General features: G+C 36.0%; 1 protein-coding gene across 1 annotated transcript; it reads left to right on the top strand.

Moving 5' to 3' along the window:
• Window positions 1-7244: 7244 nt before the first annotated feature.
• LOC142150458 (olfactory receptor 10A7-like) lies at window positions 7245-14378 on the top strand. Its single transcript, XM_075205651.1, has 2 exons — window positions 7245-7280; window positions 13434-14378. The coding sequence occupies exons 1-2, from the start codon at window positions 7245-7247 to the stop codon at window positions 14376-14378; spliced, it is 981 nt and encodes a 326-aa protein (XP_075061752.1).
• Window positions 14379-15549: the final 1171 nt, after the last annotated feature.

Raw genomic sequence — 15549 nt, 5'->3', positions numbered from 1 at the left:
AGTCAGTTATATACATGCTTCCCTAAGAAACCTTTAAGGATGATGTATCTTTCCTGGAAGACTAATGGTATTTTTTCTATGTGCTTATGCAGACAATCATTCCATGTTTACTAGCATTAAAGTCATATCTCTGCTATGTTCCAGTAGAGAGTTATGATCCAGCTTTAGACACATTAACAGAACTGTTTGAAGAGAGAAATAAATTGGCTATAAAACCTTTTCCCGTACTAACACAACTGTTTCATACCCCTTTCACACTGCCACGGCGACAATATCCCGGGTATATAAACCCGGATTATTGCCGGGGGACAGTGCCTCCCACTCTTCCAAATACCCGCATAGACCGTGGTCACACTGAACATGGGTCTGCCTGGATCTCCATGGCAACTTCACACGAGTAGCTCTGATTGACTCCTCTTGTGATGCTTTTTTTTTAAAAAAAATTAACTTTTTAATGGGTCTCACTGTTCACACTGGCATCTACTCAAGTTGGACCTGGGAATAACCCTCCAAATGACCCGAGTTCAATTCCTGGGTGATCTGACCCAGGTAGATAGATGCGGGGACCCCCTTTCACACCAAGCCTAGATCCAGGTTGCTCATCCCTGCAACAACCCAGGTCTTTTAGGCAGTGTGAAAGGGGTATCAGTGATGTCACAAAGAAGATTGGTATTTGGGCAATAAAGAAGAAAATTTCAACAACACTCTACAGTAGGTTGGAAATTTTTAGTTTTCAGGGATCATTCTGCTACTGAGAAAATGTTTAAATCTTCTAGCCTTCTAACAGTTGTCAGATTATGAGAAAGAGCACATGAGTGTAGTATTTGTTTCTGTTTTAATTTATGTCACTATTTGAATTTATATATCTTTAAGTCAATTTGTATTCAGTAAGCTTTGTAACTTTTTGCCATATTACACCCTTGAGGTGGCTGAGATGACATTCTGTTTAAGGTTCAATAATATTGAAACTGTGTAAATATAGACGGAATCGGTAGTTTCAGACAAGAGAGATAAGGGAAGAAGAAAGTAATGTACTAGCTTTAGAATTCACTCTAAGCTTGTATTCTACTCTTTATGCCTTATCGTCATGCACCTTGGAAGAAATTAAGTCTTCAAAGAAAGGGATACGTTTGTGTTTTCCGGTGACTACAATGAAGTCGAGAAATAAGGTCCAAGTTTCCAACACAGGTGGGTCTTGCCGTGTCAACTGTAATAATATATGAGGGGTTGTGAAATGACTGAAAGACCCCACAGGTTCTGGACCAAATGACTTTTGTAAATCAACTTTCTTCATTCTCTTTATTACACAGGTTTGGTGATTTTTGTGTTGTTGGAAGTTGATGTAACTTTGTCTTTACTCTTACTCCACAGGCCATAAACTTATTATTATCATATAATTATCTCATATATGAATTTTCTTAAGTCGAAGATGGATAACATGGAAACTATAAACTGTTAGACACTTTAAACAAATTTATAAGAATCATCTCCTGAGCAGATCACAAAGTGGAGGTTGAACAAACGGTTATCATTAATACGGAGAAGAATTTGGTGCACATTGCACATCATCAAGATCATCTCATTATCCTGCAGTAAAAGGCATACAGCCTATGACACTTTGCTATTTCAAACACTATATAAATTTGGCTTCTCTGGATTATTAATTTGTAATATATAAAATAATCTTAAGCATAAGGGGTGATTTATGACTGGGAAGAAATCCTTTGTACTATAGCTTGTTTGGTATGTCATTGCACCAACGTTTGTTCTGTTCACATATTTGAAAGCTTTTTATAACTGGATCTATAGATTAGCACAGGAATGGATAATTTGTGCATTTGGGTTATCACAAAGATATATACTTATGTAGGTGCTTTATGTGTACCTTGTGCAAGAAATGTGCAAATTAAATGGCATATTTATTTTTATTATTATTATTATTATTATTATTATTGTTGTTAATATTATTATTATTATTATTATTATTACTATTATAATTTATTTATATAGCCCCAGCATATTCCACAGCGCTTTACAATTGGAGACAAGCACAGTAATAAAATGAGAATGTTATAGAATGTATTACAGACAGACAGAGAGGTAAGAGGGCCGCGCTGGATTGGGTATACAAAGAACACATGCACGTTTTGTGTGAAATGTGTAGAGTGTGGTAATAGGGTACCCTAGGTAGGTTAAGAGTGTTGTTGAGTTATTTGATAAGCTAGCGTGAAGAGGTGGATCAGAAGACTATTTGAAAGTCTAGTGGTACAAGGGAGGCAATTCCACAAAATGGGTGCAGCACAAAAAATTAACTGGGAATGGGAGCAGGCAATGACTGCATATGAGAGATGCAGATCTTGTAAAGAATAGAAATGTTGAGTTGGGAGATTTTATGAGACAAGTGATGAGATTGATGCTGTTGCAGTTTTGTTGACGGCCTTGTATGTTAGTAGAAGTATTTAATATTGGATTTGGTAAAAAACAAAAACAAAATTGGTGTTCTGCACAGGTCTTGGCATGCGATCAGATTGTCAGGATTTTTGTTTGAATAAAGTTCTTCCTCTCAACCAATCTGCTATTAATTCTTATTCTGAAACTTCTGCTGTTCTTCCCCAATATTCTGCCTTCAGAGATGTATTCAGTAAAGAACAATCTGAAGATTTTCCTCCTCACTAATTGTGGAACTGTCACATTGATTTACTCCTTGGGAAATTGCCTCCTCTTGGTAGGGTTTATCCCCTCTCTGAACCTAAAGCTCAAGCTATGTCTCAATGCATTGAAGTATATCTCCAGAAAGGACTTATTAGAAAGTTTTCTTCACCAACAGAGACGGGATTCTTCTTTGTAAAGAAGAAATACGGCAGCCTCAGACCTTGTATAGATAAAAAAGGGCTCAATTCCATTACTGTCAAAACCTTTATTCACTTCCACTAATCAACAAATTGTTTGACTGTTTTAAATGAGACTGCATATTCACCAAACTCGATCTTTGAGCTTATAACGTAATTTGCATCATAGCTGGTAATGAATGGAAGACCACCTTTAATTTCAGAGATGTATACTGGGAAAATCTTGTTCTTTGGTTTCTGTAATGCTCCAGCAGTATTCCAAAGATTTGTGAATGTGATTTTTAGGGAAAGTTTATACAGTTTTGTTGTGGTCTACCTTGATAACATTTTAATTTTTTCCAAAGATCTCTCTTCACATCATTCAAGGAAGTAATGTCCCTTCAAAAGCATCAATTATTTTGTAAACTCGAAAATTGTGTCTTTGAACAAAGAAGCATCCTCTTTCTCTGTTACATTGTCTCCGTGACTGGTTTGCATATGGATCCTGAGAACATCCAAGCTATTCTTAATTGGCCTCAACCATCTGGCCTAAAGGAGATTGAACATTTCTTGGGATTCGCCAATTATTAGCGACAGTTTATTCAAGGATAGTCCACCTTAGTGGCTCCCATTACCACTCTCACTAAGAAGAGTGCCAATATTAAAGAATGGTCATCTGAGGCCAATCATGCTTTAGCCTTTTTAAAACAAGCTTTTGTCTCAACTCTGGTACTTAGGCCTCCAGATTCATCCCAACCGTTGTTAGTAGAAGTTGATGCTTCCTTAGTGGGAGTTGGAGCTATTCTCTCCAAATGTACTTCCCTCACGAAATTCCATCCTTGTGGTTTATACTGCACCAGATTGGTTTTTATTTTCTTTTTATTTGGCACATCATGTTATTACTTTGTGGAGGAATTTGAAAGCGATACACAGGAAGGATTACTAGAGATGCTTTATTAAAGCCAACATCTTGTAAGCATATACCTTTGGGGGAGATGGTGTAAAAAGTCACAAGAATTACGGTGGTATTCCTTTGTTTCATCACGAGGTTGAAGATTATACTCTCTCTTCCGGGAACTCTGTGGACTTTTATATGCTCATTTTTAGACAATCTGCACTATTATTTCTCCATTTGTTTTATATTTCCATGAGTCTGATTTTCAGACTATAGGAATTCCAATTGAGGAGAGAGATAAGGGTCATCTATCCAGTGAAGGGAGTATAGGAGTTCCTATCTCCTGTGAAATGTGAAAAGGTGCGCGCTAAGTGTATGTTAACTATTCTTTATGTCTGTGCTTTATCTGTGGAGAATAGTGGATACTCCTCTACATACATCAGGCTGCACACTGAGTGGAGCGCCACATCAGATCAATTACTTTTTATTGTAATAAACTTGTGGTTTATACTGCAAAAAATGTATTCCTAACGAATTGAATTATACCATTGGTGATAATCCAAGACACATCTCAGTGTGCAGTTTATAGCCTTAACACCTGCACCTGCCAGGGGTCTAGTATAAATTCTGTTGCCTGGTCTGTCTGAGGCAGCTCTATGCAGTTCTACACAGTGCAAAAAATAGATTTTAAAGAAAATGTGTGGGGTTCCCCCTCTTAATAATATTAACCCTTGTGCTGCTATCTTAGTGCTGGTGATCGCAAAATCGGGGGGAGTGGGGTCTTCAAAAAATGGGCAGGTTTTTCCTCTAGGAACACCCAGCCAGTAAGGCAGTTACGTGCCTTAATGACTCAGGTCCATGATTGTTAAGAATGTCTTAAAAATTGGGGTCAATACAGAAAATGCTGTTTGTGGCCCATAAACTTTCTGGGCATTTTCAGCATTCAACGGCCGTATATAGAACACTGTAGTAGCGGCAGAAAAAAATGTTACATTTATATACATTTAATTCTGAGCTAACTATTTTTTAACTTCCTGCAATCACTATGTTGACAAGACATGTCTCATATAAATCAGGACTCATTGATTACCTGTGATTACAGAGGGCCTGATTCATTAAGGAACTTAAATTAAGAAGTTTATTATTTAAGTCTCCTGGACAAAACCATGTTACAAGGCAAGGGGTGAAAATTAGTTTTCTGTTTTGCACATAAGTTAAATACAGACTGTTTTTAACTTATGAGAGCTGTGATGTGGTCATTAGAAAATAGACTGTATATGACTATAAATTAATAATACTGATATAAAAACTAATGAAGGAACAAAAACTGTTCAAAATTACATGACTTTACATGATTTCACAATTTTTAAGGAAATTCAGAACCAAAACCAAAAGAGCTTTTTGTATTTTTTTTGTCCAAAACCAAACACTAGAATGGTTTTAGAACCAAAATGTAAACTAAAAGTAGAACGCAGTGCTCTGTGCACAACAATATAAATCACCAACTTAACCTTTGAATTTGAACTTCAAACACTAACTTTAATTTGTACTTAGCTTTCAAACCCAAATTAAACTTGTCCCAAAATTCCAATCATGATGTGAAGTTAAAGTTAAAGGCCCTTGAACCAGCCATATGCGATCATTTTTTTTAACTGGTTCAAATAGTTTGAACATCTCTACTAGACAGGAATGGAAAGTGATTGGATACACATCATGTCCAATTTAGCCACATACTTATATTGCTACATCAGAAAGATCTAACCTTTAAGCGTTTGAGCAAAATTACTGGATCCTTTGGGTTATAAACAGTTTGGTCACATAATGACCTCACAGAAAATGAGATAGTGATTACACTTTGCATTCTCCATCATCATCATCATCATCAACATTTATTTATATAGCACCAGCAAATTCCGCAGCACTTTATAATTGGGAACAAACATTAATAAAACAATACTGGGTAATACATACAGACAGAGAGGTAAGAGGGCCCTGCTCGCAAGCTTACAATTGATGAGACAATAGGAGTTTGAAACACAAGGGCACGTGCTACATCATATTGCACATTGGATCAGCTAGAATGCAAAGGTAAAAAGTATTGAGTGGGCTGTGTGATCAGTCACACAACAATGTTGGTCAGAGGGTTGTTGTCTTTTGTTATCTGTGTAGAGGGTGGCAATAGGGTAACCTAGGAAGATTAAGATGTTGGTTGAGGAATATCATAAGCTTGTCTTAAGAGGTGGGCTTTCAGAGAACGCTTGAAGGTTAGAAGACTAGAGGAAAGTCTTACTGTACAAGGGAGGAAATTCCACAAAGTGGGTGCATCCCAAAAAAAGTCCTGTCACCGGGAATGGGAGGATGTGATGAGAGTGGAAGAGAGACGTAGTAGATCTTGTACAGAGCAAAGAAAATCAATCTAACTTCTGTGGGCAAAATAGATTGTAGGGGTTCAAGTCTGATTTTGGGAAGACCAGGAAGGAGGGAATTGCAATAGTCGATGAGGGAGATCAGTGTGCATGAATTAAGGTTTTGGCAGTGTCTTGTGTGAGATATGTGCGTATTCTGGCAATTTTCTTTAGATGTATGTAACATGATTTAGATATAGAGTCGATGTGGGGAATAAATGATAGTTGAGAGTCAAGGATTACACCTAGGCAGCGAGCTTGCGGGGTGGGATTTATGGTCATGTTATCAGCAGAAATAGAAATGTCAGGCAAGGAACTTCTGTTTTTGGGTGGCCCAGATTGACATATAATAGATTCTAATTAAATGTTGATCAAGATTGGTGTTCATTTTGGGCCATTACATATAGTGATAAAGCAAAACTGATGAGATTTGCCATATGAATCACATCTTTATTAGTAAGATGCTCAAAATTGACCATTTCACCTCCTACAAAATCAACTAACTTCTAAGAAGGATGTTTTAATCCGATATTTCTTAATTCATGAATAGAGCATTTTGCATTTGATAATGTTGGAGAGTTTATTCTGGATGAAGATCAGATCACATTTTATTCCTAAATGGAGATTCTATGGGATTATTCTGTAGTCTACAAATATCTTTTCACAATGGATTTGTCCTAAATAGTTCAGTTTTTATAGAATAATGTTTCGACTGCTCAATATAAGAGAACACTGGTCAGATGTGTTTATATGAACAAATGTATGTATTTTACTTTTCATACATTCTTATTTCTCAGTGTTAGAGAGGATGCAAGGGAAACATTACATTACATTTTTTACTTTTAATGAAGTCACTCATTCTCGTGCTACTGGGGACTAATTATCAGCAATCTTCTAATACTCCCAGTGGTCTGATTTTTATCACACACAGGGACAAATCAAAGAACTCTCCAAAGATCCATTTGTTTTGCATAGTTGTTTAATTAATTAATGTATTGTATTATATATAATGATAGTCATTCCAGTGTTCCATGATATATTGGAATATAGGTGCAGAAAAATAATGGTAAAACTAGTCAATTAAGAGTGCAATACCAAAGTTCCAATGCAGTAGAAATGAGTGACCATCCTCATCAGCAGGAAGTTTCTGATGTAAGTACTATCTAACTAATCTTCAATCTATAAAATAGAATACAAATGTTTGAAATACATCTCTTGGTAACACAGAATATCCTGAATAGCCTGACAGTGATTTTCACAAAGGAGGAAATATGTTTTAAGGAAACTTAACAGATGCCTAAGGAAACATTGTTTTGAGGCAACATACAAATTATATTATTCTCATTTTTAAAAATTTTTACTTTAGTTTTTGACAGCCAACTATGCAACAGTGATTTATAAGGGAGGTGCTAGAGGGGAAATGACAATTTGGTGTGCATGGCACCTTGGGCCTGATTCATTAAGGACCTTAACTTGAGAAACTTCTTATTTCAGTCTCCTGGACAAAACCATGTTACAATGCAAGGGGTGCAAATTAGTATTCTGTTTTGCACATAAGTTAAATACTGACTGTTTTTTCATGTAGCACACAAATATCAACTTTAAATTTCAGTGTACAAATAAGCTATCAAGTATTTGTGTGCTACATGAAAAAACAGTCAGTATATAACTTATGTGCAAAACAGAATACTAATTTGCACCCCTTGCATTGTAACATGGTTTTGTCCAGGAGACTGAAATAAGAAGTTTCTCAAGTTAAGATCCTTAATGAATCAGGCACCTTGTAATTAACCAGTTAATTTTTTTTCAACTCAACTTTTGAAAACATTGTACTGTACTTTGTTAACTAAGAGGCATCCACAACTCTTGAGGTGCTGGGGGAAAATTACACATGACAAAGAAGATGCAGGAAAAAACTGTTAGTACCCTGCTTGTCACACAATAAAAGGTAATTTCACTGAGTTCCAATGCTCTAGTGATACAATTCTTGAATTGCGCTTTTGTTTCTTCATTCTGCAGAACGGCATTCCTCACAGAATTTTTATGAATTTCTGCCAATTTATAGTATATAAATAGAGTTCTGATAACATCCATGTCAATTAATTTTGCTGTGTTGTGGCTGTTGCATAGTAGATGAGAAGACCAGGCAGAACAAAATGACATGAGAATTTAATTTGCAATAAAAATAATATGGGGAATTTTGCACTAAACACTTAATGTGAGAATTGTGAGAAATGTGGAAAATTCCGCAGCCAAATGAAGAATGATGTGAACATGTTGCAAAACAATAATAAAAATGTTGCTCTTCTCTAATAAATATATCTTTAGAACAGTTTAGAAAGGCGATTTTTAGTAACTAATGGTCGACCAGATCCAAACGTAATTATTATGCAACTGCAAAATATTTGGTTGCCTGCAGAAGATGTCATAACTCTTTAGCTCTCAGTTAATCTAAGTCTTTCCATAGGAAGAAAATAATGTGTATCTGCATCTCCACTTAAATATATGAGAAAATTGGGCTCCTTTTCATCGCTGCCTTGGAAGTGAGTCTATTTAATAATAATAGTAATGGAAACTATAATTAAAATTACAATGTGTAACTGAGTACAATAATATATAATATAAGTAAGTAGTGACCATGAAATAAATCACAAAATAATAAATATATAGTAACTTTTTTGCTATATTCAGTAAATGAAATTCATTTATTAAGTTTAAAATAACTGCACTGTAAAGTCTGTAAGGAATTTTGCAAGTCATAAGTTAATACTAGTCTAACTCCTGCTATACATGCACTTGAGACAACTCTTATTACTTGTGTGCATTGCAACTGGTTAGATGCTGCTTTCTATCAACAATAATGAAGATCGTCATCATTTTATGATGCCAGTGACATAAATTTTATTTTGAAGAGATGGTGACAATGGGTCATAATTGTCTATAATGATTAGAGATGGTCACTGACCCCCGTGTTTTGGTTTTGGATTCGGTTTTGGATCTGGATTACCGTCGTGTTTTGGTTTTGGTTTTGGTTTTGCAAAACCGCCATTGCGTGTTTTGGTTTTGGTTTTGGTTTTGGTTTTGTTTGGTTTTGTTTTGCTATTTTGTTGGAAAATACATGTTTTTGTGCCTAAAATAACCCAATTTAGTGCTCCAACTGTTTTAGAGATAAGTAATCTAATTGTTGAGGTAATAAATCATCCAAAAAAACTGTTTAATTCTTCGTTGGTAGGCCTTCATTTATTCTACACACAAAACAGATTGTCTTCCTCTCCATCTATGCATATTGGCAATGCAGCCATTGTCTTTGAATCTATATTACACCCTACACTTATAGTTAAATATGTAAAGAAATGGAAAAAGACAGTTTGCTTTCTGTCTCTATAGGCCCCCTCCACTTTTTTAAAAAAACAAAAAATTCAGCCATTATAGACTGTACAATATTAATTGACATGGAGAAAGCCAGTTTGGTTTCTGTCTCTCTAGGCCCCCCTCAACTTGTATAAAATACAAAAAAATCCAGCTGTTATAGACTGTACAATATTAATTGACATGGAGAAAGCCAGTTTGGTTTCTGTCTCTCTGGGCCCCCCTCCACTTGTATAAAATACTAATAAATTCAGCTGTTATATACTGTACAATATAAATTGAAATGGACAAAGGCAGTTTGGTATCTGTCTGCATTAGATCCTCTCTCCACTAGGAGTAAAATAGAAAACTATTCAGCCGTTATATAATCTAGAATATAAATAGAAATTGAGAAAGGCAATTTGATATCTGTCTGCATCATAATCATCAACATCATCATTAGCGCCCTCGTCGCCTACACAAATCTCCCCCTCATCCTCTTCTAATTCCAAAGTGGCATCCTCAATTTGGGTATCACCGGCTACACTCGGGCTATTAAGGCACACATCAGCAGAATGCTCACGATTAGACATCCCACTGTTGGATGGACTCTCCACAGGGATTGTTGTCATTTGTGAATCAGAGCAAATATTCTCCTGTAATGCCTCACTGTTATAATAGCCAAAGGTGAAGGCCTCATTCTCTCTTTGCCACTGCGTGTGTAGAATGGCATGCTTGCAATTTTTTTTTTATCGTCACTTAACTTTTGCTCAGTTACACTTCTTTTTCGCTTCAATACAGTAAATTTTTTTTGGGTTTTTGTTTTTTGCACTAATTTGAAAACACTCTGTTGTTTGACATCGCCTTGGCCAGATGACGTACTGGGAACACTAACATCAGGACTGGTGACAGAACCTGGTTGCTCATTCAGATCATATGTGGACTGCTTTGAATCCATTCTGAGCGCAAACCACTGGGGAGTGCTAAAAATTATTTAGTAGATTCTGCTGACAGTTATGACTTTTGACAGCCAGAAATATTAATGCACAATTAGGGAGGACACCCCAAAAGCACTGAGGAGTGCTACAAATTATTTAGTAGATACTGCTGACAGAAATGACTTTTGACAGCCAGAAATATTAATGCACAATTAGGGAGGACACCCCAAAAGCACTGAGGAGTGCTACAAATTATTTAGTAGATACTGCTGACAGATATGACTTTTGACAGCCAGAAATATTAATGCACAATTAGGGAGGACACCCCAAAAGCACTGAGGTGTGCTACAAATTATTTAGTAGATACTGCTGACAGATATGACTTTTGACAGCCAGAAATATTAATGCACAATTAGGGAGGACACCCCAAAAGCACTGAGGAGTGCTAAAAATTATTTAGTAGATACTGCTTACAGATATGACTTTTGACAGCCAGAAATATTAATGCACAATTAGGGAGGACACCCCAAAAGCACTGAGGAGTGCTACAAATTATTTAGTAGATACTGCTGACAGATATGACTTTTGACAGCCAGAAATATTAATGCACAATTAGGGAGGACACCCCAAAAGCACTGAGGAGTGCTAAAAATTATTTAGTAGATACTGCTGACAGATATGACTTTTGACAGCCAGAAATATTTATGCACAATTAGGGAGGACACCCCAAAAGCGCTGGGGAGTGCCAAATATGAAGAAAAAATAATAAACCTCTATCCTCTTCTCTGCACTAGCGATTTTGGTTAGAGCAATTGCAAGAACAATATTGTATTCTCTGTCCCTGCTCTAATTAGCCTATGACTACATCCTGCTCTCTCCCTCTGTCAAATGGCGATGGATTGCTGTGGAGGCGTGTATTTATAAAGTTGAAGTATCGCGAGAACCGAGCCCCGAGATCCGACGACGTCACAATGACGTTCGGCCTCGATTTGGATTCGGAATGGGCGGGAGAGTACCGAGCTGCTCAGCTCGGTACTTGGATACCCAAAGTTCGGGTGGGTTCGGTTCTCGGAGAACCGGACCCGCCCATCTCTAATAATGATGCATATGGTGTTATCCCAGATCATCATTCTATGGACAACAATCAAAAATGTATTATAACCATGTGTGTTTTACACATTCATGTATACTTTATTAAAGGTTATACACATATTTGAAGTCACCTCCGTTTTGTGCCCTGTCTAAAACATTTTGTCACTTTTTAAGGACTTGTACTATATTTGCAGCAAATTGCCCTGTTTGATTCCATTTCAAATAGGCTTCTGCCTTTTAGAGTTTTTGTATCTGTAGATGCCCAGTTAAAACTATTTTGATTGCTCTTATTAGTATGGAACTTGATTTGACTTTGACTCAGTCAAAACAGAGAAATAATCTAACTATGAACTGAGTTCATCCATCCTGGACATCTGGGTACCCAAAATGTAAGAATTTGTGTTTTACATTGCGATCATATGTGGGAACCTCTGACAACCATACTGGTGTCTTAGACCAATAACATTTCCCATGTACTTCTTCCACACACAACAGTCTATGAGAAGTTCTTGTTAACCATAGATTTTATCCCAACATTATGTCCTAATGTCAATCTTTCAAAAACAGAACAAACAATATTCCTGCCTTCCAACAGCAGCTACCTACTGGATATACATTTACGGGCTGTACCGTCTCTGGAATTCCTTCCCTCGCACAACAAGACATTCCGCTAGCCTCCAAATCTTCAAGCATTCCCTGAAAGCTCACCTTTTTGGGCATGCTTATAAAATTCCCAAACTACCCTCTTAAGCGGTCTAGGCTACTCTACCCGATTACCACCCCTCTACACAGTTCATCCATAACTTCATGCCTTAAGATCCTCTTGCCCTATAGATTGTAAGTTCTTTGTCTGCCTGTTAGTGCCCAGTCTCATTTTATTACTGTGTTCGTTTTCAATTGTAAAGAGCTATGGAATATGCTAGCAATATAATGTATAAATAAATGTTAATAAAGAAATTAATATAACATTCTAACTTTCTATTCAAATCAAAGTAATGTAAATTCTGCAAGCTATTGTTTATTATCATCATTATAATCATCATCATCATCATTGTTTCTTTCTAAGGCTCCACAAAGCTTGTCACTGCCAGACATTTGGTGTAACTTATCATACATAGAAATAGAATAAGGATATCTGAGGTTAATGGAGAAGGTGCAGGCATTAGACAGAGGGCTTTGCTCATGAGAGCTTATAATCTACAACATAAGTTAATAATATTCTTTTCAAGTTATTTACATTTTTGATACTAGCATTATCACCTGGTATAAATCAGATACTACTCCCTATTGCTTTAATCCCTGAATGACTGGGAAATGTAGATGTATGTTCTGTTGTGCAATGCTTTAATTCAATGGTACATAGATCTAAGTCCTTGATGCACAATCACACTGCTCACTTGCTAGACTCAAATCCAACTGTCACTGAGAGCCTCTGGTTTCAGCTACATGCTCATGTGTCAGGCATGTGATTGTTAAAACATAGCACTAAATTAACTCAGCACAATGTCCCCCATGGCAGAAGAGGAGCTTTCACATTGGGTTACAAGAGAATCTCTGCAGCATCATCATCATTAAGTCATGCCAGCTCGCAATTATGAGGTGCAAGGGATACTTGCGCTGCACCCCTGATAAAATACAATTAATGAAAAAAAAGAAAAAAGAAAATCATGAAATAAACAAAAACAAAAACTACAATAAAAAATGCGTCCATCTCACATCCAAATACTTTAAAACTATGTTAAACAATATCTGTCACATTCCTATCACAAAATTTATCTCCATCTCTTCTAGAGCTTGCGTTTTGTAATGTTCTACTAGAACTAATTAGCAGCACTTTCATTTTTTACATTATTGCCATTATTGTTAGCTAATCTGCATTAAAATGTATATCTAGTTATCTTTTATCCACTTTCCTCAATCATCACAGGGGAACAACCAGACTATGGTCACTGTGTTTATTCTCCTGGGATTTCAGGGTACACAAAACATAAGGATTTTACTATTTATTCTCTTCCTTGTGATTTACTGTGTGACCATATGTGGAAACCTCCTGATCATCGCACTGGTGTCCTACAACAAGAGCCTCCAGTCTCCCATGTACTTCTTCCTCACACAACTCTCTCTGAATGACATCATGCTAACCACAGATGTTGTCCCCAACATGCTTTACATATTGCTGAATGATAGGGGAAACATTAGTTTTATTGGCTGCATCACTCAATTATACATTTTTTGTGCCTCAGAAGCATCTGAGTGTCTTCTCCTGACAGTGATGTCTTATGACAGATATTTGGCCATCTGCAACCCCTTGCGTTATGCTTCTATAATGAACAGTGCATATTGCCTGAAACTGGTGATCATCTCTTGGATGTTGAGCTATTCAATTATATTGATTGACACTTTAACAACATCAATGCTACAGTTTTGTGGGCCAAATATTATTGACCATTTCTTTTGTGATTATATTCCCTTATTGGAAATTTCTTGTTCAGATACAGCGATTGTTCAATTAGAAAATGAAGTACTAAGTGCTCCTATGCTAATCATACCAGGCATAATAATCATTGTATCATATGTTAATATCCTTTTTACTATCTTAAGGACTCCATCTAATACTGTCAGACAGAAAGCCTTCTCCACCTGTAGCTCCCATCTGACTGTGGTGTGCATATTTTTTGGGACTCTATTTGGTGTTTATGTTGTACCAACAAAAGGACAATCAATGAACATAAGTAAAATCTTATCACTCATATACACAGTGGTAACCCCTTTGATTAATCCCATTATATACAGCCTCAGGAATAAGGACATCAAGAAAGCCTTACACAAAACAGTCCATAAAAGTTTATTTTGTGGGAATCTTGTTCTATAGAAAACATGTTCTTTTGTTAAAATCTACACATATTTATTTATAGCTCTTTTCATGATTGTTGCCTAGTCAGGATAATTATGAAATAATATGTTAATGTTATAATGATCTACCCTAAAAGCTGAAGTTATTTTAATGAAAATTGTTTTCATCAAATCACTGAGTGCTAACAAACAAGGGCTTAATATTTGTTGATGAAGGAAACAGACTTTCAGAGATCTGATTTCTGTCACTTTACCTTGATTATTTACTCTCTGATGTCATTATAAAGAAGGTCAATCCCCATGGTTTTTTACCCACCTAGGAGTTTAGAGATCCCTAAAAATATTGGCTAAACTCCTAAGAACTTAAATAACGTATGGCAGAAACCAAGTCCAGTATGTAATCCTTATAGGAATCAGTAATGATCGAAGCAATAAATGTTTATAAAGACCTCTGTATACATTCTTAACTTGTGAAAGTAACAAATAATGTGTGCCGATTATATACATATATACATGCCCCCTAAGGTAACTTTACTGATGAGGTATCTCTCCTGGACTAGTATTATTTCATGTATACGTTTATAAAATAATATGATGTTTAGAAGCATTAACACCAATTCTCTGCTATGTTCCAATAGAGATTTATAATTTATTTGTGAACACATGAATAGAACTGTTGGCAAGAGGGCAATAAATTGGTCGTAGAACCTATTACCCTTCCAACTTAGCTCTTTCAGTGACAGAGGAGGGTGTTTTATTGACAATAAAGAAAATAGTTTCACTATGTAGTAGAATTGTTAGTTTTTTCATTTATCAGTCTGCTACAGAGAAATTGTCCAAATCTTCTAGCCTTCCCCCAGATGATGATAAAGAGTACATGAGTGTAGTATTTCTGTTTTGTTTCTGTTTTATTATAAGAAACTGATTAACATATGCATATTTGTATGTCCATATGTATTCAATAAACATTGTGCCTATTTTTTTTATATATTACACCCTTATGGTGGTTAATTGTACTACGATTTTAGAAGTTGTTAAATGGTTGATAAACTGCAGTGGTTGTTGACCAAATGACCTTTAAAAATGACCTTTGTTCTCTTTATTACAAGTTTGATGACATTTTTGTTCTTGGAAGTAGGTGTAAATTTGTACTTTACTTTACAACGCAGAAATGTATTATAATCTTACAG

The sequence above is a fragment of the Mixophyes fleayi genome, chromosome 4 (genome assembly GCF_038048845.1).
Source record: "Mixophyes fleayi isolate aMixFle1 chromosome 4, aMixFle1.hap1, whole genome shotgun sequence".
Lineage (NCBI taxonomy): Eukaryota > Metazoa > Chordata > Amphibia > Anura > Limnodynastidae > Mixophyes > Mixophyes fleayi.
The sequence above is the reverse complement of the archived record's forward strand: the minus strand, read 5'-3'. Positions and strand labels throughout refer to the sequence as shown.